Below are 27,074 nucleotides of genomic sequence, written 5' to 3'. Positions count from 1 at the left end.
CAAGTGTAACATCACAAAATGAGTTATAAAAATACGTAAAGGAATCTAAAGTAAAGATTATGTCAACAACTCGACTGGTCAAATTTAAATTTTCTTTATCAATTTGATATCTATAGATATTAGATATATCTCGGCTTTCAAAGAGCTGTCAGTATATTCACAATGGATTTAAACGTTATTAATGTGATTTCTTAAGATATTCAGTTATTCACAGCATAAAGTCATTAATAAGCAATCCATTGCAATAAATATCACAAAAATGCAAAATTTCGACTTGTCAAGTTATTCACGCCAGCCACGGATTTTAACCAATTTTTTCTGCTTTATAACGGTACTCCAGTACAACTTTTTCTGCGCAATAAAATATTTTATAGTGCATATTTATAATGCAAATAATAATTTTTTGCAAATGTGTTTTTCAATCTTGATACAATTATTTAAATAAATTAACTGCCAAATTTAGTTTTGTAAGTATTATATGAAAGATTTTACTTCAGCTTTGCAGAAAAAGATCGTAAGGACATTCATAAAATCCTGAATTAACGTGACAGTTAAAAATTTTGTGCAAAATTACCCATTTTTAATTATTTAAACAATTATCCCTCATACGAATCATAGACTTTCTTGAAAATATCTTTTATTTTGACCTAAACTTTGATACAAAATTTTTTCTAACCTGTACGGAATTATATTTTGATTTTATTTTAATTTACTGAGCTATTGCAAGACACAATTATTAGTTCCAATAATTGCTAACCTACCTGTAACAGTAAGTATACCTTCACCAATGTCACTCATGAACTGATAGACATGATCTTTATTCAAAGCTGATCTACTCGTTAATATCTTTTCTATATATTCCGGTTTCGATATTACGTAATAAAGTGTGGGTCCCAACCAGGCAGCAGCTACTTTTGGGTAAGCAATTTGTATATCCACCCAACGTTGTAACATCACTGAAAACAAACAGGAAATCCTTAAGACGAATTACATTTACATGAAATTTGTTCTTAAATTGTTTTTTTATGGTAACTAATTTTGTAATTATTGAGAACACCCCAGCGGTTCTAGAAGCCGACCTATATGATATTAACACAAGCTTCCGACAAAGAGTTAATTTAATTTATATTTTTATACGTTTTTATATACAGTGCGCTGGAATATGTGTTACCCCCCCCCCCCATATAAACTCATTTATTTTTAGCACATAAGCAAAACGCTCGGTTTTTTAAATAATCCTAGTATATTTTGGCATCAATGTTTCGAACTTTACGCGATCCCCCTCCAGGTGACAGTCATAACTTTGATATTTTTAAAAAGGAAAGAACATCATGTGACCCCTCATTTAAAAGCTTCTGTAATACTGATTACAAAAATGTAGAATACTTGGGAAAAATTTCGGTCAAATTCTTTTTAAATGCATTAATTTTTTTCGAATCCTCAAAAAATTAAAAGTTTTTTTGAAAAATCATGTGACACCTCTTTTTAAAGCTTTTGAAATACTGATTACAAAAATGTAGAATACTTGGGCAAAATTTCGGTCAAATTCTTTTTAAATACATTAATTTTTTTGAATTCTCAAAAAATGATTGAGTATTTTTGAAAAATTTAAACACAGAATCAAAAATTGCGTTATTACCGAGGGCCGAATGTCCTTTAGAATAAACAAAAAGTTTCTGTTGAATGATATATTTGAAACTAAAAATCATACTAAATTTCTCTTCGTTTTCACCCCTGTAACTTATTAAAATATACATTATAGAAGGTTTTAGGGAGTTTCAGGCCGCGGTAATAATGTAATCTTTCATTCTGAATTTAAATTTTTCAAAAATTCTTATTAGTTTTCTCAGGATTAAAAAAACGATGAATGCATTTAAAAATTACTGGACCGAAAATTTTGCGCAAATACTATACATTTTTGTAGTTAGTATTTCGAGACTTTTAAATGAGGTGTCACATGATGTACTTTCCTATTCTTCTTCTTCTTTCTCAAAACTCCTTATGCCCCTCAGGGGCGTCGGAGGTTTTATTCATCCTCTATTCATATGTTCCATTTCTTGCGGTCCTTTGCTAACTCTTTCATTTGTTGATGTGTTTTTCCTTTTTCCTGTCCAATTTCTATAATCTGATCGATCCATCTCTTCCTTGGCCTCCCTTTCCTTCTTTTACCATATCTTTTTGATTCCATCACCTGCTTTGGTAGTCTTCCCTGGCCCATTCTGTTAATGTGTCCATACCATTTTAATTTTCTTTTTTGTATCTTGGTTATTATCGATTCCTGTTTCAGTCTTTTTCTAATATCTTTATTTCTTATTCTGTCCAATTTCGTTTTTCCTGCTATTTTTCTTAGCTGCTTCATCTCCGCTGCGTTTATTGTACTGTCTATTTTTGCATTGTTTACCCATGTCTCACTTGCATATATTAAAGTTGGTATAGAGATTGCGTTGTATACCTTCAGTTTTATTTCTTTATCTATTTCTTCCTTTCCAAATATTGTTTTATTTAGTGCATAGTAGATCCTACTTGCTTTTTTCGCTCTGTATGAGATTTCTTGATCTATCTTTCCATCCTCTGATATTATTACTCCAAGGTATTCAAACGTCGACACTGCTTCTATTATTTCGTTTTTGCACCTAAATATCGTTTGGTTTATTTCTTCCCTTTTCTTTTGGGTTATTATCATGGTCTTCGTTTTCTTTACATTTACCTCCATTTTCAAATTTTCTATTTCCTCCACCCGGATATCGATTAATTTTTGCATTTTCTCTTTATTGTGTGCTATTATTACTAAGTCATCTGCATATAGTAATCCCTCCATTCTCACTGGTACTAAATTCCTGTACCCTATTGTTGACTGTAATTGCCTTGACCTTCTTTTAGCGCTCTTCATTACTCTATCCATTACTAATATAAACAAAACTGGGCTGAGACTATCCCCTTGTTTTATTCCTCTCCTTAAGTTTATTACTGGCGGTCTCTTTCCGTTTATTTGTACTTAAGCAAGTACGTTTCTATAATATGTACTTTTTACCTCGCTTACTATTTTTGCGGGATTTGCGGATCTTCCATTACTGACCATATTACTTCTCTATTTATAGAATCAAAAGCAGCTTTAATATCTATAAACGTAATATATGTCTTTTCCTATTTCTTTTTTCCTTTGAATTATATTTCTTAGTATGTATATATTATCTTTTGTTCCTCTTTCCTTCCTAAAAGCCGCTTGTTCTTCTTCTAGTTTTCCTTCCAGTTCTTTCCTCAGCTTCCTTTCTATTATTCCGGTGTAGACTTTATATGCCACTGATGATAAGCATACAGCCCTATAGTTATCACATTTCATTTCATCTCCTTTCTTGTGTATTGGTATCAATAAATTTTCTTTCCAGTCTTTCGGTATCTATCGGGATCAAATTGTCAAAAATTATTTTAGAGTATGTATTATATTCGTTTAATCACTAAGAAAATATCTGAGAAATCTAAAATATATAATAATTACTCCAAAATTTTGTGCACAACAACATAGGTATTGTTAGGTCACGTAATTTGCTCGAGCGAATGGATTCGCTGCGAACGAGGGCGCAAAGAGCTATCGACAATACGCTCTTTCTTACACTACAGTGTACCGATAGCGCCTTTTATTCACATGCACGCGTAGTTTTTTTTATAACCTTGCCGGTAGAAAATCCCACCAAAAAAACCTGTCTTCTTAGAATATTTATTTTTAATATAAAATAATACCCTATTAAAATATCAATTGCATCCCCTGTCCGGAACGAAAGCAGATAGCTCTACATGTATAGTTGTATATTTAATACTGGTTAATAGTATGTGTAGAATCAAATGCAATCACTTAAATTTCAGATGCACCCCCTGAAAATAATCCTGGGGCGCCCATGCCAGCATCTTGCAGAGTTAGAATAGCTCGCAAATCGCCTGGCTTGTTTATTCTTCTTCTTCTTCTTCCTTTATTGGGTTATATCCCTCGGGATAATTCGCCCAGCTTACACCAGGGAAATACTCTTGTCTTGCTCTGGGCAGTCGAATATTTCCAAATATATATGTTAAAGCCTCAATTTTTTTAAATATATATTAGCAGGAACATCTTCGTATAGGCAGTCCCTACAGGAAAGGCAATATTATACCATAAGGGTTAAGACTTTTATCATTTGGAGGTCCAATATCTTTTTATATCTTTATCTTCTTAATTTTTTTAATTCAAATTTGGGAATTGATTAATTTATAAATTAAGTTTGGCTAAGTTAAGGAATTTAAGGATCAGGTTAATCCTACGTGGATTAAGGTTGGACATAAGTAGGCAAATTTCAATGGGAGTAGGGATATTTGTCTTGGCTAATTCTTTATATAGGTCAAAATTGGGTGACATATTTATAGGGCACTCAAAAATCAGATGATTTAAGGACCCAACTCGGCCACAGTCACAATATGGGTCATCTTTTACTCCTATCCTGAATAGGTGAACTGGAGTAGCACAATGACCTGTCCTCATTCTAATAATGGTGGTTATGATATATCTTCTGTCTTGGTATGCAAAATTGTGGTACCAGGTGAGTTTATCTATCTGACCTACAATTTTAGAGTAAAATGAATTATTTCGATTTTTCCCCTGCCATTCTTACTTCCACCGATTCCAGATGGAATGCTTGATGTCTGGTAGAAAGTTGGAATAGTGAAGAGTGATACCAGCATCTACATTTAAGGTTCTACCTATATTAGCTAGTTTATCAGCCACCATGTTCCCTTTAATATTTGAGTGTCCTGAAATCCATGCCAGACTAATATTAACGTTATTTTCTTTCGCTTCAATGATGCCTCTCTTGGTCATGAACGATGAATGTTCTGTTTCCATAGAATAGGTTGATCTGCCTATTTCCTGTAAGGCACTTTTAGAGTCCGAGCAGATGATTGCTTGTTTAATCCCATTTTTCAAAATAATTTGGAGGGCATTATTAATTGCGACAATCTCAGCCGTACATATTTGGGTATACTTAGGTAGTTTACTGGTATAAGAATAGTTGATCTCTCGGCTAAAGATACCAAAGCCTGCTGATCCTTCATCATCAACCGAGCCGTCCGTGAAGAATTTGGTGTGACTAGGTTTATTTAGAATTATTTTTTGGAGTTGAACTGAGGCAAGTTCATCATAACGATTAGATTGGATATTTATGATTGGAATTGTTGATAATTGATGGTCTAGTTCAAAGTTATGGCATGGGTATAAGTCACTTAAATATAAGTTGGGATAAGTACTTTTAAATTTGTTTTTTAAAAGCACTAGAAATGGAATACTTCTGTTTTTCCAATGATTTTGGTTCCTTTGAATTGCCAAGTCTAACAGGTCGAGAGCGGAAATAATTGGGTTGCCAATTAACATTAAATTTTTTAATATAAATTTAGAGCTAAGCCATTCTCATCTAGATTTAAGCGAGATCTGACCACTTTCACTTAAGAGAGCATGAATTGGGGTAGATTTCATGCATCCAGTTATAATTCGGATACTTTTGTATTTTAGTTTCTCCAATCTTTTAATTAAGGAAGTTGGACAATCGAAAATTACCTGGCAGCCATAGTCCAGATGGCTCTGAATCAGACCATTGTGTACAATTTGTAAAGTTTTTGGATCACTTCCCCAATAAGTCCCACAAAGAGCTCTCATCACATTCAGGCCACGATTTACTTTTAGTTCTACTGAGTTTACATATGAATTCCACTTTAAGTTTTTTTTGAATATTTACCCCCAGATATTTGACTGAATCTACCCAACCAATATTCTGGTTACAAAATATTACGTTAGGGGGAGAGATTTTCGTGTTTCCTTTTGTAAATAATATTGCAGAAGATTTGTTCTTCGACAGATTTAAATTGTGGTCTAGCAACCATGATTCCATCTGAATCAATAATTTATTTACATTAATTACCAATTCATTAATATCACTCCCTCTAATCAGAAGAACCAAATCGTCTGCATACTGAATTAGTTTGCATGAAGAGGGGATTAAATTATACAGGGAAAGACAATATAGGTTGAAGAGGATATGGCTTAATGGGGAACCTTGGGGTAGTCCCAGACTTGATTTTCTTGGGCCATGGGTTTGTCCCAGTTTGTCTTTGACAAATAGCTCTCTATCATTTAGAAGGCAGAAAATCAAATTATCCAGTTGGGTTGGAATGTTATACTTTAATAATTTGGAATACAAGAGTGATATATTGACATTATCATAAGCAGAAGAGATATCTAGAAATATGCCAATAGTGTATTGATTTTGAGCGATGCCTATTTGAATTGTTGAGGTGAGGTATGTAAGGCATTCCGTACAACCTCTACCCCTTCTAAATCCTAGTTGTAGTGGATTGAAAATCTTATTATGTTCCACAATCCACTCTATTCTATTCTTTATAAGAGTTTCGAGCATTTTGCCTACACATGAAGAAAGAGCTATTGGTCTAAAGTTTAACGGATTATTACAATCTTTATCTTTTTTGATTATAGGTAAAATTACTGATTGTTTCCACTGAACAGGAACTATACCCGTTCTAAGACTTTCATTGAAAAGTTGAATTAATAACAAAGATCCAACAACGGGAAGATTTTTTAACATTGAGTAGGAAATCTGATCCAAACCAGGAGCCGAGTCAGATTTAATTGAGAGGGAGTTCTGATACTCGTCGAGAGCAAATGGCGGTTCTAGGGCTTGAGGAGATCTAACCAATACTTTATTGACAGCGGAAAGGGGGGTTAAGCAACATAGAATTTCGTGGGATATAGGAGTAGAGGGCAATTGTGTATATATTGAAGGTTTCGAAGCCGATACCTTATTAATTTTCTCCCACACAACTTTTAGAGGAGTGTTTCTATTTAATTTACTGCAAAATAGTCTGAAACTATTTTTACGTTTTGATTTTAGGAATTTTCTTGATTTGGCTATATTCTTTTTAGCCTCGATATAGTTTTCCATTGAGGGGATATTTTTAAATTTTTTTAAGGCAGACACTCTCGCAGAGACGACTTCAGCACATGAGTCATCCCACCATGGAATGTGGTATTTGGAATTATTAGGAGGGTGAAGCCAAGGTATTGTTTCATCAGCTACCGATGATATGGAGTTAGTAAAAAATTCGTAATCTTCCCTGGGAGAAGCTAAGAAAATGCTGTTTAAATTGTTATGATAAGTAGACCAATCATCTTTCTTTAGATTTCTTCTTTTACATGAATGCGGGGGAGATTGAGGACATACACCTATCTGACATATTATGGGGAAGTGGTCACTAGTTCCAGTATCTGAAATAGTGGACCACTTGCCCACACTGGCTGCCACATCGACTGATGCCATTGTTAGATCTACTACCGACTTACTGCCTCCTGGGGCCACCAGTCTAGTTGGGGACCCATCATTGAGAAATACTAGCTCAAGTTCCTCCAAAGAATCAAAAATAATCCTACCATTGTGACTGTCTCTAGAACTATCCCATGCCTTATGATTACAATTTAGATCACCCATGATTAAAAATGGCTTATTAAGTAATTTAACAAGGGAAAACCAGTTGGATTTGGAGATAGAGTTGTCTTGTGGACAGTATATATTAAGAATATTCAAATTAAAGTTAGGGAGAAATGTGAGTTGGAATTGGACATCATGATTGAAGCCTGGATTGGCAATTTGAATTTCCCTATAATCAATATTATTTTTGATAAGAGTAATTAATCCGCCATAGCCATCCTCTCGATCTTTTCTGATTATTTGATACCCTCTACATCTTATAACATGTTGGTTTGAGAGCCAAGATTCGCTAATAAGGATTATATCTGGGTTAAGGTTTTTTATAAGGATTTTTAGATTGTCATAATTAGTGTTATACGAACGTATATTCCACTGAATAATAGTTATCGGAGTGTTAGGATTCATTATAAAGAGTATGTTTGCTAGACCAAGGAGTCAAAAGATCTCGAATCCTCAGGCTCGAGATCCTCTATTCCCCTCCGACCCTGGTTTACATTTGTATTGAAAGGTGATACACTTTTGTTTATGCTAGTCTTTAGATCTGCCATATTGTAAGGAATGGAGTATGATTTTGAGTTTATTAAGTCCCCAATGAAGGTCGTGACGAGCTCCCTGTGAGATTGGTTCAGCATAGACATGGCCTGATTGAAATCAAAATGAAGTTGGGATAAAGATTGTGAGTTAGTGATTTGAGAATCAGAGTGAGCAGGATTGAATTTTGAAGTCGAGGGCTCATTTATTCTTCTACCTGATGGATTAATAAGTAGTCTTTGGTGGGAGATTTTATCATAACCTGTATTTTCTTGTATTGAAGGTCTTCTTCTTTTTGGTGGAGATTGAGTGACTTGACTAAAAGGTTTTGAATATTGAGCTGAGGCTGCAGACCTCCTCTCCTGTGGTAAGATGCCATTAGAATTATTCTGATCGCTATGTAAGGGGGGGAAATCGTTTATGTTTAAAGATGAAATATTATGGATCCTAGGAACCTGCTGACTTGCCTCATAGAAAGATAGATTAGAAAAGGACATTAGATCCTTAATATCTTTTTGTCTGACTCTCTCTCTACAATTACGACTACTTGATTCATGGTCAGAAGATTTGCTGAAAATGTAATATTTTGTACACGTATTAGATGAAGAATCCTCATGAGAAGTTCCGCATCTAGCACATTTCTTTTTTCCTCTACATTGGTTCGTAGAATGGCCATAAAGTAAGCAATTTCCACATTGAAGAACAGGGCTGATGAATGGTGTGACTCTCATTGGTAGTTGATATATGGAAATTTCTTTAGGAATAGTTTTTCCTGAAAAAGTTATGCTAATAGTTCCCGTGGAGGCAAATTCAACCTTTGAATCCACTTGTACTCTCCGGTTCATTCGCTTTACACTTAATATCTTACATAAAGCCAAGTTGGTTTCTGATGCCTCCTTTATTTCTTCCTCTGTGAATCTTTTATTAACTCCCCTTACTATACCCCTACAAGAAATCTGATGAAATGGAATGAACACGTCATACCCTAGGGCTTCCCAATCTTTCCTCACAACGAAATCGTTGGCTGCTTTTCTAGTGGCAAATAATACCCCTATCCTCTTTTTACCTTTTCTACTGATTTTCGTGATGTCTTTAATTTTTAAAACAGAAATAGATTTAGCTATACTTAACACGTGGTAATCTCCAATATTTTTATCCTGACCCTGGACAAATACTTCATAAGGACCTATGTCGGTCTCCGAATATAGTATTTGTTTTTTTCCTTTAAGACTTTTCTGAATAATTGGAGGTTGAGATTGACATTCATGTTGGTTGATTTTATTAGGAGGGTCAGGTGGTGGAGGAGGATCGGGAGGAACTTCTTCCTCCATCTTATGCGGCAGATTGACGAATTTAAAATCTATGCCAGTCGATGCAAATTAGAAATTAACAGGGAAATATAGATAGTTTTGGCCCTTACCCTTTGGATGAGTCGTCCGTTCACCTCGAACCATAATCACAGATTTGTCTATTTTAAGTTTTCTTCCAAAAAATCAAATGTCAAACACAACAAAATTCACAACAGATATTCACTGCGAAAAGAAGCCGAGGCTGTTCATCCCAGCGGACCTCGACTTCTTATCAACGATAAATAAAAAATTAACAAGAATTAACAACTGTTTTCACACTAAATTAGGTTTGATGAGGTTTTTTTAGCAAAAATTAAAAACTGTCAACTGTGACGTTTTCCTGGCTTGTTTATTATATTTTTATTGCAATATTTATATTAACTTTTTCTACAACCGTTTTAAAAATGCAATTTTTAGCACTCCATATGAGCGTTAAAAATGCTACTTTAAGGCACTAGTGCTTTAAACAATTTTTAAGGCACTGCAGTTCGTATTGACCGTATAGGCAATTTTGATGTAATGTCAAAAAATATAAAAATGGAATGTCAGTCAAGTTCAAGTAAAAGTTTTTGTAGATATTGTCCTGTAATTTCTTTTGTAGAAAAAATATTGTATGATATGCGTGTTAAAAAGTACATTTTTAAGGCACTCATGTGAATTGCAGAACTCGCAAATCGCTCATTCTGCAAACTTTCACATGCGTGCCTTAAACGTGTACTTTTAACACTTATATTCATAAATAACTATTAAGGTCACCCCAATGATATTTTTTGTAAAAAAATTTTTTACCGTTTTTTAAATTTGGCGGGATTTTTGGGGAAAATGACCGCTACCCTCGGTCTACCCTAAGATGCCAGACCGGCATTTTTGTATTAGGCTATCACGGAAGAATAACCTGAAATTTCCTAAAATACCTATTCAAAAATGTCTAACATTTCTCGGACTATAAGTAGTATAACTGCCAATATACTTAATTCGCTCTATCGAGATTCACTTTGACACTGACGTTAGTAATTTCTTTTTTGAAAAGTTCAGTTATCAGAAGTGACTGGAAATTACTACAAAACCAACGCACCTGCTCATATCCAATATTATTAATAGTAAACAGACATAAAAATAAAAAAATAACATAAACCTTACGCCAATAAATAATTATTTATTTGCACCATTATAATGTATTGATAACAAATGAGAAAATTATTTATTTTACAAATATTATTTATTCTAGAAATAAACTTCACAAAATTTTATGAAATTAGTAGACACTCCCACTATTTCTAATAATTCTTATTTTTTTAATGAAAGATAGTTTAAATAATTCTTATTTTTTTAATGTTGATTTGAGTTTATTTTATCAGTTAATAGTGTGAGGTAGGAATTTTTGTGTTGTATGTTTTCTATTCCGAATGTGTCAAAAAAAATCTGGCGAGAGCGAATGTAGTATACCAATTATTTTTAACTTACCACTTGAGTCTCGGGTTAGAAATTTGTAACCTATGCCAATAAATGGAAGACCAATGGGACCTGGTGTTTTGTAAGAGTACCAGTATAAACGTCTATTATTCCATAAAAATTGTATATACCATATTAAAATGAAAACTCCACATAGTGTAAGTAAGGACGTACTAATAATATTTTGTAGGCTTTTTTCTGCCGATTGGGTTGCAATTCTTTGTACACTACCCAAAGATTCATTTAATAGGATGGGAGAATCTGAAAAAGTAATTAAAAATAATATATTTGAATGTTTGGTTTGCTCTACCATATCTTATACAAGGAAAAATTAAAAGAATATTAATGAAACATGTGCTCATAACCCAGTAGTGACCAGAAATAGGTTCAAAATGAAAATAATAAAACTTCTTCTTCTTCTTCTTTTATATAGGCAGTAATGCCTGTTTTTCTTCAACGGTGCCTTTCATTCTGCCCCTAAGTTTTCATTCCATCTTTTCCTTGGGCGTCCTATACTTCTTCTGCCCAACGGTGACTTTACCTGGCTATTCTTACTATCCTTGATTCAGACATCCTGCTTATGTGCTCATTCCACTCTTCTTTTCTGTTCTTTATCCAGGTATTTATATTGTCTACCCCACATATGCGTCTGATTTCCTCACTTCTTACCCTATCCTGTAGTCCTTTTCCAGCAATCCTTCTTAAGATCTTCATTTCGTTGGTTGCCAGATGTCTTCGTGTTTTGCTTGTATCTGGTCTTGTTTCGGCCGTGTAAGTTTTAACTGGCCTAATATATATATATACACCGTTCTTAGGCGTCAACGCCCTTCGGTAGGAATATATGGGGAGTATCACCGAGCCGCAAGCCCTTATCCCTTGCCGTACTTGCTCCCTCATAGGTCGATCAGATGCCCGCATATTCCAGTCTAAGCTCCAGATTCATATTTAGAATTTTATACTGACGCGTTAGCCTTTTTGTTTTTCCGATGGCCTGGCTTGGGCTTGAACTCTCGTACCTCACGGCGAAGTGAAGTGCGGGTCAGCCGCTAGTCGCACTGAGCTATCCGATCGACTAACTAATATCTGACTTATATATTCGGGCCTTTGTTTCCAATCTTAGGTGTTTGATTTTCCAAATTGTGTGGTTTAGGTATCCGGCCGTTCTACTGGCTTTAATTATTTGGTCTTTTACCTCTTCTTCGATATTGTTGTCGGCTAATAGATTAATTCGAAGATATTTGACAGTCATTACTTGTTGTATAATTTGATGTCTAACTCAAATTTGCATCTTATTGGTTCTTTGGCAATTACTAAGCTTTTTGTTTTTTGTGCTGATATTTTCATATTCATTTCTTTTGCGTTAATGTTGAACTCGAGCAATAATCTTTGTAGGTCGTCTTCTCACTCTGCTACTAACACGGTGTCATCAGCGTAACAGAGTATTTTTATCTCTCTATTGCTCATTTTGTACCCTTTCTTTTTCTTCACTTGTTTTATTATTGCATCCAAGATTATGTTAAACAGTAGAGGGCTTAGTGAATCTCCTTGCGTGATTCCTGTGTTTGTTTCTATGGGTTCTGTTATTATTCCATCGACTTTCATTTCTATTTTGTTTCTTACATATGTTTTCTATCAGTTTTATGATATCCAGTGGTAAATTTTTCTCAGATAATAGGTGTATCACATCTTTTAATTGGATTCTGTCAAACACTTTCTCTAGGTCTATGAAACAGAAAAAGGCTGGTTTGTTATATTCTAATGATTTCTCCGCTATTTGCCTCATCACAAAATCTGCATCGTTACATGATCTTCCACTTCTAAATCCTTGTTGTTCATCCGATATATTTATGCACGCCATTATTTTCTCCATAAGTATTTTTGTTGTGAGTTTCAGTATAGTGCTCAGTTAATTTATCCCTCTATAGTTACTGGGGTCTGCCCTATCACCTGTCTTAAATAACGCTATCATTTGAGTGGTTCTCCATTCTTCTGGAATTCTTCCTGTATTTATTTTTTTACTTATAAGGATATTCAGTTCTTTGTGAAGTCTATCTCCTCCGTATTTTTAAAAACTTCATTAGCTATTCCATCTTTCTCAGGAGCTTTTCGACTTTTCATCTTTTTTAAGGTGTTCTTTATATCTTCCTCTTTAATTCCTGTTTTTCATCCGATTATAATCCTGGTGTTTCCAGTTCTTTGTGATTAGCTGTTTGATATAGGTTTTTTAGGTAAGTTGTCCATTTATTTGTATCAATATGTTTTACTTCTATCAATTCCTTCATCTCTGCTCTTTGACCTCTTATCATTTTCCACATTTCCTTTTGCGTCCCATAAAAGTCGTGCTCCATATCTTTTGAAAATGCTTCCCAATGTTCTGTTTTCTTCCTTCTTCCTATTGAGTTTAATTCATTTCGTACTCTTTTATATGCTTCATATGTTTGTCTCGTTCTTTTGGACTTGTATTCTAGGTAGAGTTTCTTTTTTTCTTGGAATTTTATTTTTATTTCTTCACAGCACCATGGAGTTCTCCTTTTCTTTCGTGTATGTTTACTTATCTTACGTTCTCCAAGTGCTTCCGTTTCTGTCATTTTGATATCATCTCTGATCTTCCTCCAACTTTCTTCTATGTCTATGTCTCCAACTGTGTAATGTAGTTTTCATTCAGTACTTTTTGCAGTATTTTCTGGTATAGATCTCGTGTTGACAAGTCTCGTAGCTGTTCTACCTTTATTCTTGTCTCACATTCAACAGGGTCTTCTCTCCTGTTTCTTTGTAGCTCTATTCTGATTTTTCCAAGTACTAGGTTGTGATCGCTTCCAATATTAGCTGCACTTAAACATCGTATGTCTAGTACTTGAGAGTGGTGGATGTTTCTGTTTGTCAATATAATATAATAAATAACCGATCTGTGTCCTCTTGTATTTTGGAATGTATATTCTTGTTGATCTTTGTGTCTGAAGAACGTATTGTTTATTCTAAATTCGTTCTGAGAGCAAAAGTTAATAAGTAGTTGTCCATTTTCATTTTTGGTGTCTTCATTGAATCGTTGCTTTATTCCTGGTATAATTATGTTACCGACTCTTGCGTTCATGGCTCCTGAAATGTATATTATCTCATTGGCTGGTATTTCGTCGACTGTTTGTTGAAGCTCGTTATAAAAGTGGAGTCTGTCGACTTCAGGTTTGCAGTTTTCTGGGCTATAAACTCCTCTAGTATTTAATAATAAAACTAAGAACAATATATGCAAAAATCGATACAAATAAATTAAGAAACCCATTCATAAGACAACGCCTTACACATGAAATCAATAATAAATTATTTTTCTTCATCTTCTAAAAGAGCTCGAAACCTTTGCGAATCTTGGCCTGATTAGCAATATCCTTCCATTCTGCCCTGTGGGATACTTTCCTTCGCCACTCCTTGATGTTCATGGTTAGAACACCCCCCTCTACGTCGTCTATCCATCTTTGCGGGGCCTTCCTCTTGTTCTATTTCCGTGGGGCTTCCAGTTATGGATTGCTTTTACAGCTCGATTATCTGGCGTTCTTTCAAGTGACCAAGCCAGTTTAGTCTTTGTGACTTTACAAATCTAACAATATCTGCGCTCTGCATTAGTTCATTCTAGGGATGGCGGTTGTTTAGGGATGGGAAAACCTACCGGTTATAACCGAAAACCGGTTTTGTTACTCTGCAACAATTGGTTATTCCGGTTGTTTTTTGTGTCCCGGTTTGGTACTGTGTGTGTCCTGATTTCTATTTTCGGTCCCGGTTGGGTACGATCCCAATGCTGTTTATATGTCGACTGATTATCTTGGTATCGATACATTCTTTTCATAGTATCTATACTTATATCGATTTGAATGGAGTATCACAAATTAAAGTGCAATGTAAATATAGCATTGTAACCTAATAGGTATTGGCAATTGATTAAACGGTTTTTGGAATAATCGGTTTTTTTGGACGGTTATAATTATTAGGTTAAACCGTAAGTAAAAAAACCGGTATAACTGAAAACCGGTGTTTTATCAAAAACCCCCATCCCTACGGTTGTTGACAAAACACCGGTTTTCGGTTAAACCGGTTTTTTTAACTTACCTTTTAACCTGGCGGTTATAACAGGTCAACAAAAAAAACGGTTATTACAAAAACCGGTTTTAGGTTTTATGAATCAATATTCACTAACCAATAAGTTACAACATCACATTTATATTGCACTTTAGCTTGTGGTACTCCATATGTATATTTCAACATAAAATCTCAAAGTTTTCGATATTTTGGAAGAAATAAACTTTTATTTGGTAATTTTAAAAAGCTGGAGATTTTTAAGTGCACATTTGTACTAAGGTAAATTAGGTTAAATCGATCTACTTATTTTTGGGTCGCAGAATATATGATTTAATTTATGACCTACCTTTTTGTTACTCCTTTATAATAATAAACTAACCCAATGAAAGTTTCGGGTCCAAATAATACCAAATAATTAAAAAATGCAAAAGTATTGAAATTAGCTACTTATTTATAAGACTATAAACGTAATAAATATAAAGTAAATAAAACTATAACGTGTATACATGTATATGAATTATAAAGCAAATATGTCGGAAAATGAAAAAATACCCATGATATGAACTAACTTATAAAACACGCTGTATTTTCCTGTCACCGTGTCACAAAGAAAATTGCCCAGCGCAAGTACATGTAATAAAAATTATTACATGTACTTGCACTGGCCAATTTTTTGTGTGACACAGTTTTATATGTATAAAAATTCTGAACTGAATATATTATTGTCCTAAATGCTTTTGCAGTTGTATTTCCAAAAAAAAATCACATTTTATACGAGATACAAAAAACTATTGTATTTTTTCATTTTTTTAAGTGATTCGTCAGGTTCGTTTGTGTAGGTATAGCATTTATTATAAATAATGCAACTATGACTTCACATTCTGCACAGCACACAGCTGATTGATATTGACAATAATATCATTTAATATCTGTTTTTAATAGGATCCCCAATTCAGAAAACATGTTATGCTTATTCTCAAGTTCATCAAAATACAGTTCAACTTATGTTAAAAAATGTAGCTAGTTCAACTTATCACATTTCTTATAAACATATTTCAGTGAGCGTGAGTGTCATTAACCAATATAAACATTAAAGCGATCAAGAATTATTGATGAATTTAAACAAGCAGTATTTTTTCTCGGAATTTATTATTTTTTTATTATCCGGTGACTATTAAGGTTTTATTATCTAAGGTAGCTTATTCGGTTTTTCACCGGTTATTACATTAAAAAGAAAAAACCGGTTATAACCGCAACAAAAAACAACCGACAAAACCGGTTATTGCGAAGTAAAAAACCGGTTTTAGGTTATAACCGGTAGGTTTTTCCCATCCCTAGTCATTCAGCTTATAGTTCATTTTAATTCTCAACGAACCATCGCTTCAATGGGTTGGTCCAAATATCTTTTTTAGAATTATGCACCCAAATATTCTCAGTTGATTTTCATCAGTGGTTGAGAGGTCCACGATTCACATCAATATGTGACCACTGGTCTAATTAGCGTTATGCAGATTCTGAGCTTAGACTCACGATTCAGTAACTTACTTTTCGTTAAGTCTTTGTATGCATAAAAGCACTTATTACCGCTAAGAGTTCGTGCTTGTATTTCTTGATGGGTGTTGCTGTTGTCATTTATTATTGTCAAAGCGCCCAGGTAAGGAAAAGTGGAGGCATGTTAGTAGATATGGTTGTTTACCTTCAGATTCTCATGTTGATTTTACTTTGTGCACTCCATATATTTTGTTTTACTTTCACTTATAATATATAGACCAAACGTAGCAGAAGAACGAAGCTACGATTATTTGAAACTAATGTAAAGTCTGTCCTGTTATATGGAGCAGAAACATGGAAACACCCTAAACAATTCTTTCAGAAAATACAATCCTTCATTAACAGGGGCCTACGTATTATACTGAGAATATTTTGGCCAAACAAAATTACTAATGACGAGTTGTGGAAAATGGCAAATGAAGAAAGGATAGAACATACAATATAAAACGGAAATGGAAGTGGATATGACACACCTTACGAAAACCAGCAACAAATATTGCTAGACAAGCTCTACATTACAAAAGAACTCAAGGCAAGAGCTCAAGGCAAAAGAAGAATGGGTAGACCATCTTATAGGTGGACAAGAACAATAGAGAAAGAACTCAAAGAAAATAATTTAACATGGAACGATGCAAAAAAGATAGCAAAAAACAGAAGAGAATGGAGAAAACTAGTAAACAAAATTGGACGGAACTCAACAGATGATGCGTGGGACTAGCAACCTCACGATCATTCCTCATGCTACTTGAAACACCGCAAGGTACCCTTTGCTTCACTTGGAGATGTATGATTATGATGATGATTCGGTATCCCTAACATAGATAGTTGCTTTAACATCTTTTGTCAATCTACTCCATCAAACGCCTATTTGAAATTGATATACAAGTTGTAAATTGGTATATTATAATTGTAACACATTTTTTAGGTATAGCTTTTAACACATAATGTATTTGGTCTATAGTTGACCTCTTTGGTCTGAAACCACATTGGTATCCTCCAATCATTTCTTCCAAGCGGTTGTATACATATAATTCATATTATTTTGTAGATGACATTTAAAACTATTATGCCCCTATAATCTTCGCAGAGTCGTTTGTCTCTGCCTTTGTACATAGGAAGTATGATTCCTACTTTCCAATCTTCTGGAATGACTTTTAGTATCCATATTATGCGGTCGATTATTTTATGGATACATTTCCATAGCACATGCCCCCCATTCTTTATCAGCACTGCAGTTATTCCATCTGTACCACGTGCTTTTTTATTTTTTAGATGTTTTATGATGTTTATAGTTTCTTCCAATGTTGTTTCCTCAACTAGTTGTTCTGCTGTGTGGCGAATTATTTCTTCATCTTGGTTTTGTTCTTTTTCTGGATTTAAGTGCTCTTGAAAATGCCCCTTTCACCTTTTCATTATTTGCTCTTTCTCGCTGATTATAATTGCCCTATTTTTATCCTTGCAACAATATAATCGATTAATGAACGTTATAGAACAAATTCTAAAAAATACTGAAACGGACACAAAATGGTTATTAATAAGGACATAAATAGATCAAAGTCACAAAGAAATTCTGACACCAACCAAATACAAAAAAATAATGGACGAAAAAGAAACTTTTAGATTTAATGGAATAAAGATGTCAACATGCAAAAATAGATAGGTGTACAAAAACAAATGAAAATTGCAGCAAATAAAGAACAATATCATTATTAAGTTATGAAATATAAAAATATGAAAAAAAAATAAGAAACGCTTTTCTTTAGTTATGAGTGACTAAAATTAAGAATATTAAAAAAAAAATCAACTAAAAAGTAAAAAAATTAAAAAAAATCAAACTCGAAGCATTATTCGAAAAAAACTGTTAGACGGATTAAATATACAAAAATCTAACACATTCGTACAAGAAAAGCGTGGAGCGAAAACCGTTTATTCGATGAAGATGCGCCCCACGCTTTTCTTTAACGAATGTGTAAGATTTTTTCAATTTTTTAACGAATGTGTGAGATTTTTGTGTGTTTAATCCATCTAACAGTTTTTTTCGAATTATCCTTCGAGTTTGACTTTTTTATTTTTGCTTTTTAGTTGATTTTTTATAACATTTTTAATTTTAGTCACTCGCAACTAAAGAAAAGCGTTTCTTAAATTTTTTTTTTTGTCATATTTTTTTATTTTTTACTTTTTAGTCTTACACTTTTTAAACATTAAAATATATCGACACGTTTATTAAAATGTGTATATGTATAAAACATATTTATGATGTACAACCATGAAAAGTACTTGGAATCTGCAAAAAATTTAAAATTTTATTGTTAATTTATAAAGCATAACGTAAACAATTAACGTAAAAAGTGAAATTATACATATATAGTTCATATAATTAGCTACAATCTGTAAAAGTTTTAAGTCTCTTCATTTTAAAAAACAAAAATTTAAGCATTTTTCATTAAAACAGTTTTTTTTTTATTTAAACAATTAATAAACATTTTTTATTGACTATTCGTGTATTGTTCCCGCGAATGCTTATGTCTGCAAATTTTCATTCATTTTCATTGAAGAAAAGGCAGTCAAATTAACGTCTAAAAATTTGACACAAACGGTTGAACTAAAGAAAAGCGTTTAAAAATGAAACAAAAAATAAATTATTTTTTTGCTAAAATGAGATTATTCGATTGATATGTTATTTAGTAACATCTCTTCAATTCAAGTTGGTAGAGTTTGGAATTTGGTAGGTCTATGATGAAGGTAAAACCATTAAAAATGAGAATGACAATATATGAAATTTCCGGCGTGTTACTTATTAAGTAGGGCAGAACTTGATTTCGTGTGTTTTCAGTGATTGATGTGTCCACATTTCCTTTTTGTTTTTGGGTTGGCAAAACCTGATACTCTGTATCCTGAATTTTTACGTATTCTGAAGAAAATCATTAAAAACAGGTATTCATAAAACAAATGTCTTACCAAATACAAAAAGGGATAGTGAACGATGAAGGAAATTTTAGATTTAATGGAAGAAAGATGTCAACATACAAACAAAGATAATCGGATGTAAACAAAGTGGATAAACAAATATAATACAAAATTAAGCAAGCGAAAGGACAACCGTGAAAAAACAATGCGCAGAGATAGAAGAATTCAAGAAACTCATGATGGTTTTAACACACATAAAAAAATTAAAAAATTTACTCACCAAAATAGAAAAAGAAAACCGTGAACCATGTGCTGAATACTAACAAAAAATTAAAGACGTGGACAGAATACATCAATTAATTTCTCAAAGAAATCGAATGGAGCAGATTCTGATGGAAGTACATAGAAGCAGAAAATTATATAGTTTTATTGATATTAAAATAAAATATTAAAATGCATTCAAAAACAGTGAAAATGGTAAATTGGTGTAGTATTTATAAAAAGTATTGTTTTTAGGTGTGTATTAGGCCTGGATCCCGCGTACCGACAAAAGTTGATTAATAGCAAGCTGAAAATTTGTTAATTGCTTAACGGTGTCTAGTCGGACAAACTTTGATGTACGGGAATACTGGAACAGGGAAAGTTTTAATTGTGGAACAGGTTAAAAATTTGGAACGTCAGACTAAGAAAATTTCCCATGTATTTTATCGGACAGAACTTCCAATTAATTTGTTACCCTTTCATTAAACACTCATGCAAAAATCAGACTGCTACATATCACCAACATAATTCCTGTCATTTGACATATTCTACGTGTCGCACTTAAATGCCCGGTTGGTGATAAATACCAGTCTAATTTTTGCATGAGAGTTTAATGGAAGGGTAACAAATCAATTGGAAGTTATGTCCGACAAAATACATAGGACGTTTTCGTAGTCTGACATTCCAAATTTCTAACATTAGTATAGTATAGTTAGACCCAAACCCAGACATCCAAAGTGAAAATTATCCTCCCACACCAAATTGTTCTATATGGTCCACATAATGTTCAGAAAAAAGTCACACCATTTTGAGCGTCCTATTTGGGGGGGGGAGCGGGGGGAGAAATCTGCAAATTCGTAGTTTTTTATGTTTTTCGTCAATATTTCTAAAACTAAGCGGTTTAGCATGAACAACCTTCTACACAAAATTGTTCTACATTAAATGTGAAATAAAAAAGGCCCTATGCATAACCCTTCTAAAATGAACGGTTCCAAAGTTACGGAGGTAGTATAGTATAACTGGTCCAAAAAAAAAGGCCTAACCCAAACATCCAAAGTAAAAGTTTTCCTCCAACGCCAAAATGTTCTATATGGTCCACATATTGTTCAGTAAAAAGTTACACCATTTTGAGTGTCCGGTTTGGGGGGGAGATGGGGGAGAAGTCGGTAAATTAGTAGTTTTTTTAAGTTTTTCGTCAATATTTCTAAAAGTGTGCTTTAGCGTAAGGAATGTTCTATAGAAGAATGTTCACATAAAATTTAAAACAAAAAAGGTTCTATACATAATTGTTATAAAATCAGCGGTTCCAGAGTTACGGAGGGTGAAAATTGGAGGTTTTCGATACTTTTTATATTTACCGATTTTTCCCTAATCTCCCCCCCCCCCCCAAACCCGACCCTCAAAATGGTGTGACTTTTTTCTGAACATTACGTGGACCATATAGAACAATTTGGTGTTGGAGGATAACTTTCACTTTGGATGTCTGGGTTTTTGGTATAGTTACATCATAAATATTGCCCAAAAAATATAAAAAGTATCGAAAACCTCGACTTTTCACCCTCCGTAACTCTGGAACCGTTGATTTTATAACAATTATGTATACAACATTTTTTGTTCTAAATTTCATGTAGAACATTTTTGTATATAACATTGTTTACACTAAAGCATAGTTTTAGAAATATTGACGAAAAACTTAAAAAAACTACTAATTTACCGGCTTCTCTCCCATCTCCCTCCCAAACCGGACGCTCAAAATGGTGTAACTTTTTACTGAACAATATGTGGACAATATAGAACATTTTGGTGTTGGAGGAAAACTTTTACTTTGGATGTTTGGGTTAGGCCTTTTTTTGGACCAGTTATACTATACTACCTCCGTAACTTTGGAACCATTCATTTTAGAAAGATTATGCATAGCACCTTTTTTATTTCAAATGTAATGTAGAACAAATTTGTATAGAGGGTTGTTCATGCTAAACCGCATAGTTTTAGAAATATTGGCGAAAAACTTTAAAAAAACTACGAATTTACCGATTTATCTTCCCCCTCCCCCCCCCCAAACCCGACTCTCAAAATGGTACTGTTTTCTGGCATTGTGTGGACCATATAGAACAATTTGGTGTTGAAGGATAACTTTCACTTTAGATGTCTGGGTTACGCCATCTTTTGGATCAACTATACTATTCTTTTTCTCATGATCATCTTTCAGTGCGTCACAGTTTTTCGATTTCTTTCTAACGCATTAAATTGTATGTGACAGAAAAAAAGGCACGTCGGTGATTACATTTCGTCGGTGACATTTTTATAACATTTATTCTAGTTATTCTAGTTGTCGATAGATGGCGCCATAATAAAAAAATAATTTTTTTTTAATTAGATAATAATATTACAGATATAATCTGTATAATTTATAAGACTATTCAAATCAAAGAAAATACCATTTTATAAATGCAAGAAACACATTTGATTTGTTTTTATTCCAAATTGAAAATAAAATGTGACAACTGTCAGATTTAACTAAAATGTCATGTTAGAATAAATGTCATAAATGTGTATTATCACGGACTTACCCTTTTTCCTATCATTTGTTACGCACTGAAAAATGATCATGAAAAGGACAATATACTACATGTTCCCCAATTAAAACTTCCCCTGTTCCAATGTTCCCATATAATATAAAAATATTCGTCCAAAGAAAGTCAGGAAATGGATAAACTGGCTAATTTTAAGTAACTTTTGTTCTATAGAGTTTTTTCACTAAGTCAATACTTTTCGAGTTATTTGGCAGTGAATATGTTCATTTTCTCAACAAAATAACCACGCTTTTAGACGGTTTTTCGCAAATAACTCAAATAGTAACTATTTTGTCGAAAAAATATTCCTAGCAAAAATATAGCCTGTAAAAAATTTAAAAAAATGGTGTATATATCACGTCTCTACACCTAGTAGAAGCAGAGTTATAGCTAATGAAAAATAGGTTTATATTCGTCAAATTCCAAATGGAATATTATAACGTGAAATAACCAAAAACGAAGTACATTTCGGGAAAAACTCATTACAACTTATTTAAAGTGTTTAAAAAGCTTCATTTTTGTTTTATAAAAAAAATTTCTAACATCAAAATTAAACAAGTTAAGCTCAAAATAAAGTTAGTCCCTTTTGGTTTTGTTAAAAAAATCGAGAAAATCACCCCCTAATTAGTATCTTAACCCTTAACTACAGAGATCCGGTATTTTTTACCGGCGGGCATTCCCAAAATGTGGATTTCATGGTAACCTCACGACTTACAAGTTCATGTGTCCCTGTACCTCTCGGGTAGTTTGTATAACAATGCTAGTCAAAGCGTGTAGTGTGTATTGTCAATATTTTCTTTTCTAGCACACATCAAAAATCTTAACCGGTAAAAATTACCGGATGTCTGTTTTAAGTAAGTATTTTTATATGAGTACTATATTTGTAAATCTAAAATGTTTATATTATTTTTTTTGTGTTTTTAGGAAAAAAGTAAAGAAATGGACTGTGGAAGTCATCCTGAACCTTCAATGAAGGTTAAATTTGACGATAAAAATTTTGCGGCCACTTTGCAAAAATGGAATTGCCATTTAATTCTGTGATAATTTTACCCCTTGCAGATTTTTTCTCATGGTTGTAAAAATTTTTGTAAATGCTATTTTATGTTGCCCTTGTGATTCTATGTTACGTTTATTTGTTAAAAAAAAGTCTAAATTTTTGTTCATAGCATTTATGGCCGTTTGTTTCAATAGACCAAAAATGTTACCAAAATTCTGGTTTAATAGATTATTCTTCAAAAATCGTGTATTATATTATTAAAATCATTCATTTTACCATTTTTCCCATATCTAGAGACTCCATAAAACCTCATAATGCAAATTTTTTTGTTTTTTATTATTAACTTTATATTTTGACTCTATTTTATAATGACCGGTAAAAAATACCGGGGATCTGTAATTACGTGCTAATATTGGGATGTCTGTAGTTAAGGGTTAAATTAACTTAATCGTTACGACTTCACAAGTTTCTTGACTCGTGTATATATTGTTTATATGATCTGTAAGTTTCATCGGTTCAAAGTTCTTATTATTGAAAGGGCTGTAGTTAAAAGGGGTTGAACGAGTCACTGATCACGAATGTATGCAAATTTAGAAACACGAAATCTTAATCAATTTTTGTCTAACAGAAAAACAAAAAAATACATGATATTCAGAAAAGCAAATCTGACTTTTTTTTGTTTTTCCAGATTTGTGGTATCTCTAATAATTTTTAAGTTATTTTCAAAAAAAAAGCATATTTTTCAAAATTTAAATTTTTAGAAATTTTACTTTGAAACCAAATTTTTTCAAAAATAAGCACTTTGAATCGATGAAACTTACAGATCATATAAGCACAACATAAGTAAAATAATTTGTGGAGCGGTAACGATTAATTTCATTTAAGTTGCTAATTAGGGGGTGGTCTTCCCGATTTTTTTTTGCAAAAACAAAAGGGACCAACTTTATTTTGAGCTTAACTTGCTTAAATTTAATGCTAGAAACTTTTTGTGAAAACATAAATAAAAAAAAGGGTACAATGGGTTTTTCCCAAAAAGTGCTTAATTTTTTGGATATTTCACTTCGAAATATTCTATTTGAAATTTGGTGGATATGAATATATTTTTCATTGGTTATAACTCTGGTTCTACGAGATCCAGATACCTAACGCGTACACCATTTTTTACTTTTTTATAGGCTATATTTTTGTTAAGAACGTTTTTTTTCCACAAAATACTTACTTTTTGAGTTATTTACGAAAAACCGTCTAAAAATGTGGTTATTTTGTTGAAAAATGAACATATTCACTCGCAAATAACTCGAAAAGTGTTGACTTGGCGAAAAAGCTCTATAGAACAAAAGTTACTTAAAATTAGTCAGTTTAGCCATTTCCGGACTTATTTTGGACATATCTTTTTTCATCCCCAAGAGGAGCTGAAAGTCACCCCCAAGACAAAAGCACACATCGGCACAATATCACTTTTTTTCTTTGACATGTAAGCTATACGTATGCCAAATTTCATGTCAATCCAAGCGGTTCTTTAAAATTTGGAGCCAAAACCGTGAAATAATTGACTAATATTGTAATTGACTAATATACCTCTCCGTATTGTTTTATCCCACTTTCTTAAGATGCAATATAGAGTGTGTCAATTTGAAAAGGTGCCACCGTTTATAATTTGATCCCTATAGAAAATCTAAAAATATGCAAAAATTTGATTGCGAGTGGGACATTTTGTAGACCAGTTTTCAACTAAATAACATCAACCCTCAAGCAGGGGTAGACATGACGCCCAAAATCTTTAATGGAAATTGGGATTGAGTGATACCTTATTTTAAAGGTCGTTTAAACTACCTTTTCAAGAATACTACGTATGTACATTATATTTCTTTTCAGTAGATGGAAAAATCTTAAACTCAATACTCCAAAAAATGTTTTGAGTTCTGAAATCGATACCTAATTTTATGATTTTGTTTGATTTTTCCAAAAATACCTAAAAACTGCTCAAAATACTCGAATACTCCAAAAAATATTCAGTTTGGAGTTTAATACTACAGAAAAATTTTTGGTTTTTTTTTCGAGTTCTAAACTCAATATTTAATACCTTTACTGTTTCACTTTATTTTTCCAAAAGTGCTAAACAGAAATACAATGTATGTGGTATTTTGAAATGGCGGTTGAACGACCTTTAAAATGAGATATCACTCAATTATTCTTTCCATTAGGTAACTGATAGACCAGTAAGGATCTGTTTTTAGGTGGATGTGAGAGGTGGCATTCAGATTTTTGCGGATAAAGTTAGGTGATAACTTCGTTAATAATAATTGATTTATGCTCCTTCTTAAATATTCCCGGAACATTAATAAAAAAAAATAAAATATTTAAACATTTCAAAAAATTTCGTTTTTTTTTTCTACTTTTTTTGCTTACAACTATTCATTTTAGAACAAAGTCCTATAGAAATAAAACAAAGATAATTAAATTTTCTATCAGATGCGATTGGTTAAAAATGTTAATTTATCACCCTTGCTTCAAAATAACAATAAATATAAAATAAGGGGGCAAAACAAGCCTGTCCTTATTCAATGATTTTCCATCCCTTAGGTTACATTTGGAACCTTCCTAATTCGCTGAGAAAATTTTTGTAATATGCTAAAACCGTACACCAAATTTCATTAAAATTGACTTACTAGATTTTGCATAATCATTTGCAATCTAAACTTTCTTAAAAAATTAAAATTTTTTAAAATCTTGCAAAACAAAAACTAGAATATACAAAGATTTGTCAATTTATTTACATATAAAGAAGTACTCCACCTATCTAATGCACTTTACAGAATTAAAATCGGATTATTTAAGCAGCCTCAGCAATGTTTTAAAGTTATAAACAATTTTTTGGCTTATAAACAAATTAGTGCTGTGGCCAGGAGGGGGTGCTACGGGCTCCTTTATTTAGATGGACTTACCCAAGTTTTATTTATGCATTTTGACCCGTAGAACACGTTACCCACGAATTTTTGGGTAACAGTTGATCCGGATGTCGATAAGAATGTTATAAACAAGGAACTTGAGGAATTACATAACATCGATTTTTCGCAAAGTAAAACATTTTTTTGTATTTCTTGGCTAATTCTTAGTAAATATGTTCTTACAAGTTTTTTTCGTAGAATGCATAGTTTTCGAGATAAACGCGGTGGAATTTTAAAAAAATCGAGAAATTGCAATTTTTGAACGCGAATAACGTTTGATTAAAAAATAAAATAGCAATGCTGCTGACAGCATTTGAAAGTTTAAGTCAAATTATACCGGTTTTAATTCTTTGCATTGCTAAAAATTTATTTTTTTATTTTTAAACAAAGCACAAATCTATTTGTTTATAAGCCAAAAAATTGTATATAAAACATTGCTGAGGCCCCTTAAATAATCCGATTTTAATTCTGTATAGTGTATTAGATAGGTAGAGCACCTCTTTATATGTAAAAAAATTAGCCAACGTCTAAATGGTCTACTTTTTGTTCAGAAAGATTTTAAAAAATTTGAACTTTTTTAAAAACATTTAGATTGCAAATTTATTATGCAAAATTTATTTAGTCGATTTTAATGAAATTTGGTACACGATTTAAGTATGTTACAAAGAATTTACTAAGCGAATTAATAAGGTTCTAAGTGCCACAAAAGTGGTTAAAAAATATTGAATAACAACAGACTTATTTTGCACCCTTATTTTGTATTTATTGCTATATTGCAGAAAAGGTAATACCTTAAGACATTTTTTACCAGTCGAATATCATACAAAATTCAATTATATTTATTTAATTTCTGTACGACTATGTTCCAAAACGAATCGTTTTAAAGTTATAAGCAAAGAAAGCAGAAAAAATCGATGTTTTTC

At 32.6% G+C, this 27,074-nt stretch overlaps 1 protein-coding gene across 1 annotated transcript in view; it reads right to left on the bottom strand.

Annotated features, from left to right (window-relative positions):
* Positions 1-27,074, bottom strand: part of LOC126882332 (cytochrome P450 4C1-like) — a 271,597-nt gene that overhangs the window by 241,258 nt on the left and 3,265 nt on the right. Inside the window, exons 2-3 of the mRNA XM_050647208.1 lie at positions 10,862-11,110; positions 762-956 (exon numbers count right to left, since the gene is read on the bottom strand). Coding sequence (XP_050503165.1) covers positions 762-956; positions 10,862-11,110 — 444 coding nt within the window. The remainder of the gene's footprint in view (positions 1-761; positions 957-10,861; positions 11,111-27,074) is intronic.

This window comes from Diabrotica virgifera, chromosome 3 (assembly GCF_917563875.1).
Source record: "Diabrotica virgifera virgifera chromosome 3, PGI_DIABVI_V3a".
Taxonomy (NCBI): domain Eukaryota; kingdom Metazoa; phylum Arthropoda; class Insecta; order Coleoptera; family Chrysomelidae; genus Diabrotica; species Diabrotica virgifera.
This window is presented reverse-complemented; position numbering and strand designations above follow the sequence as displayed.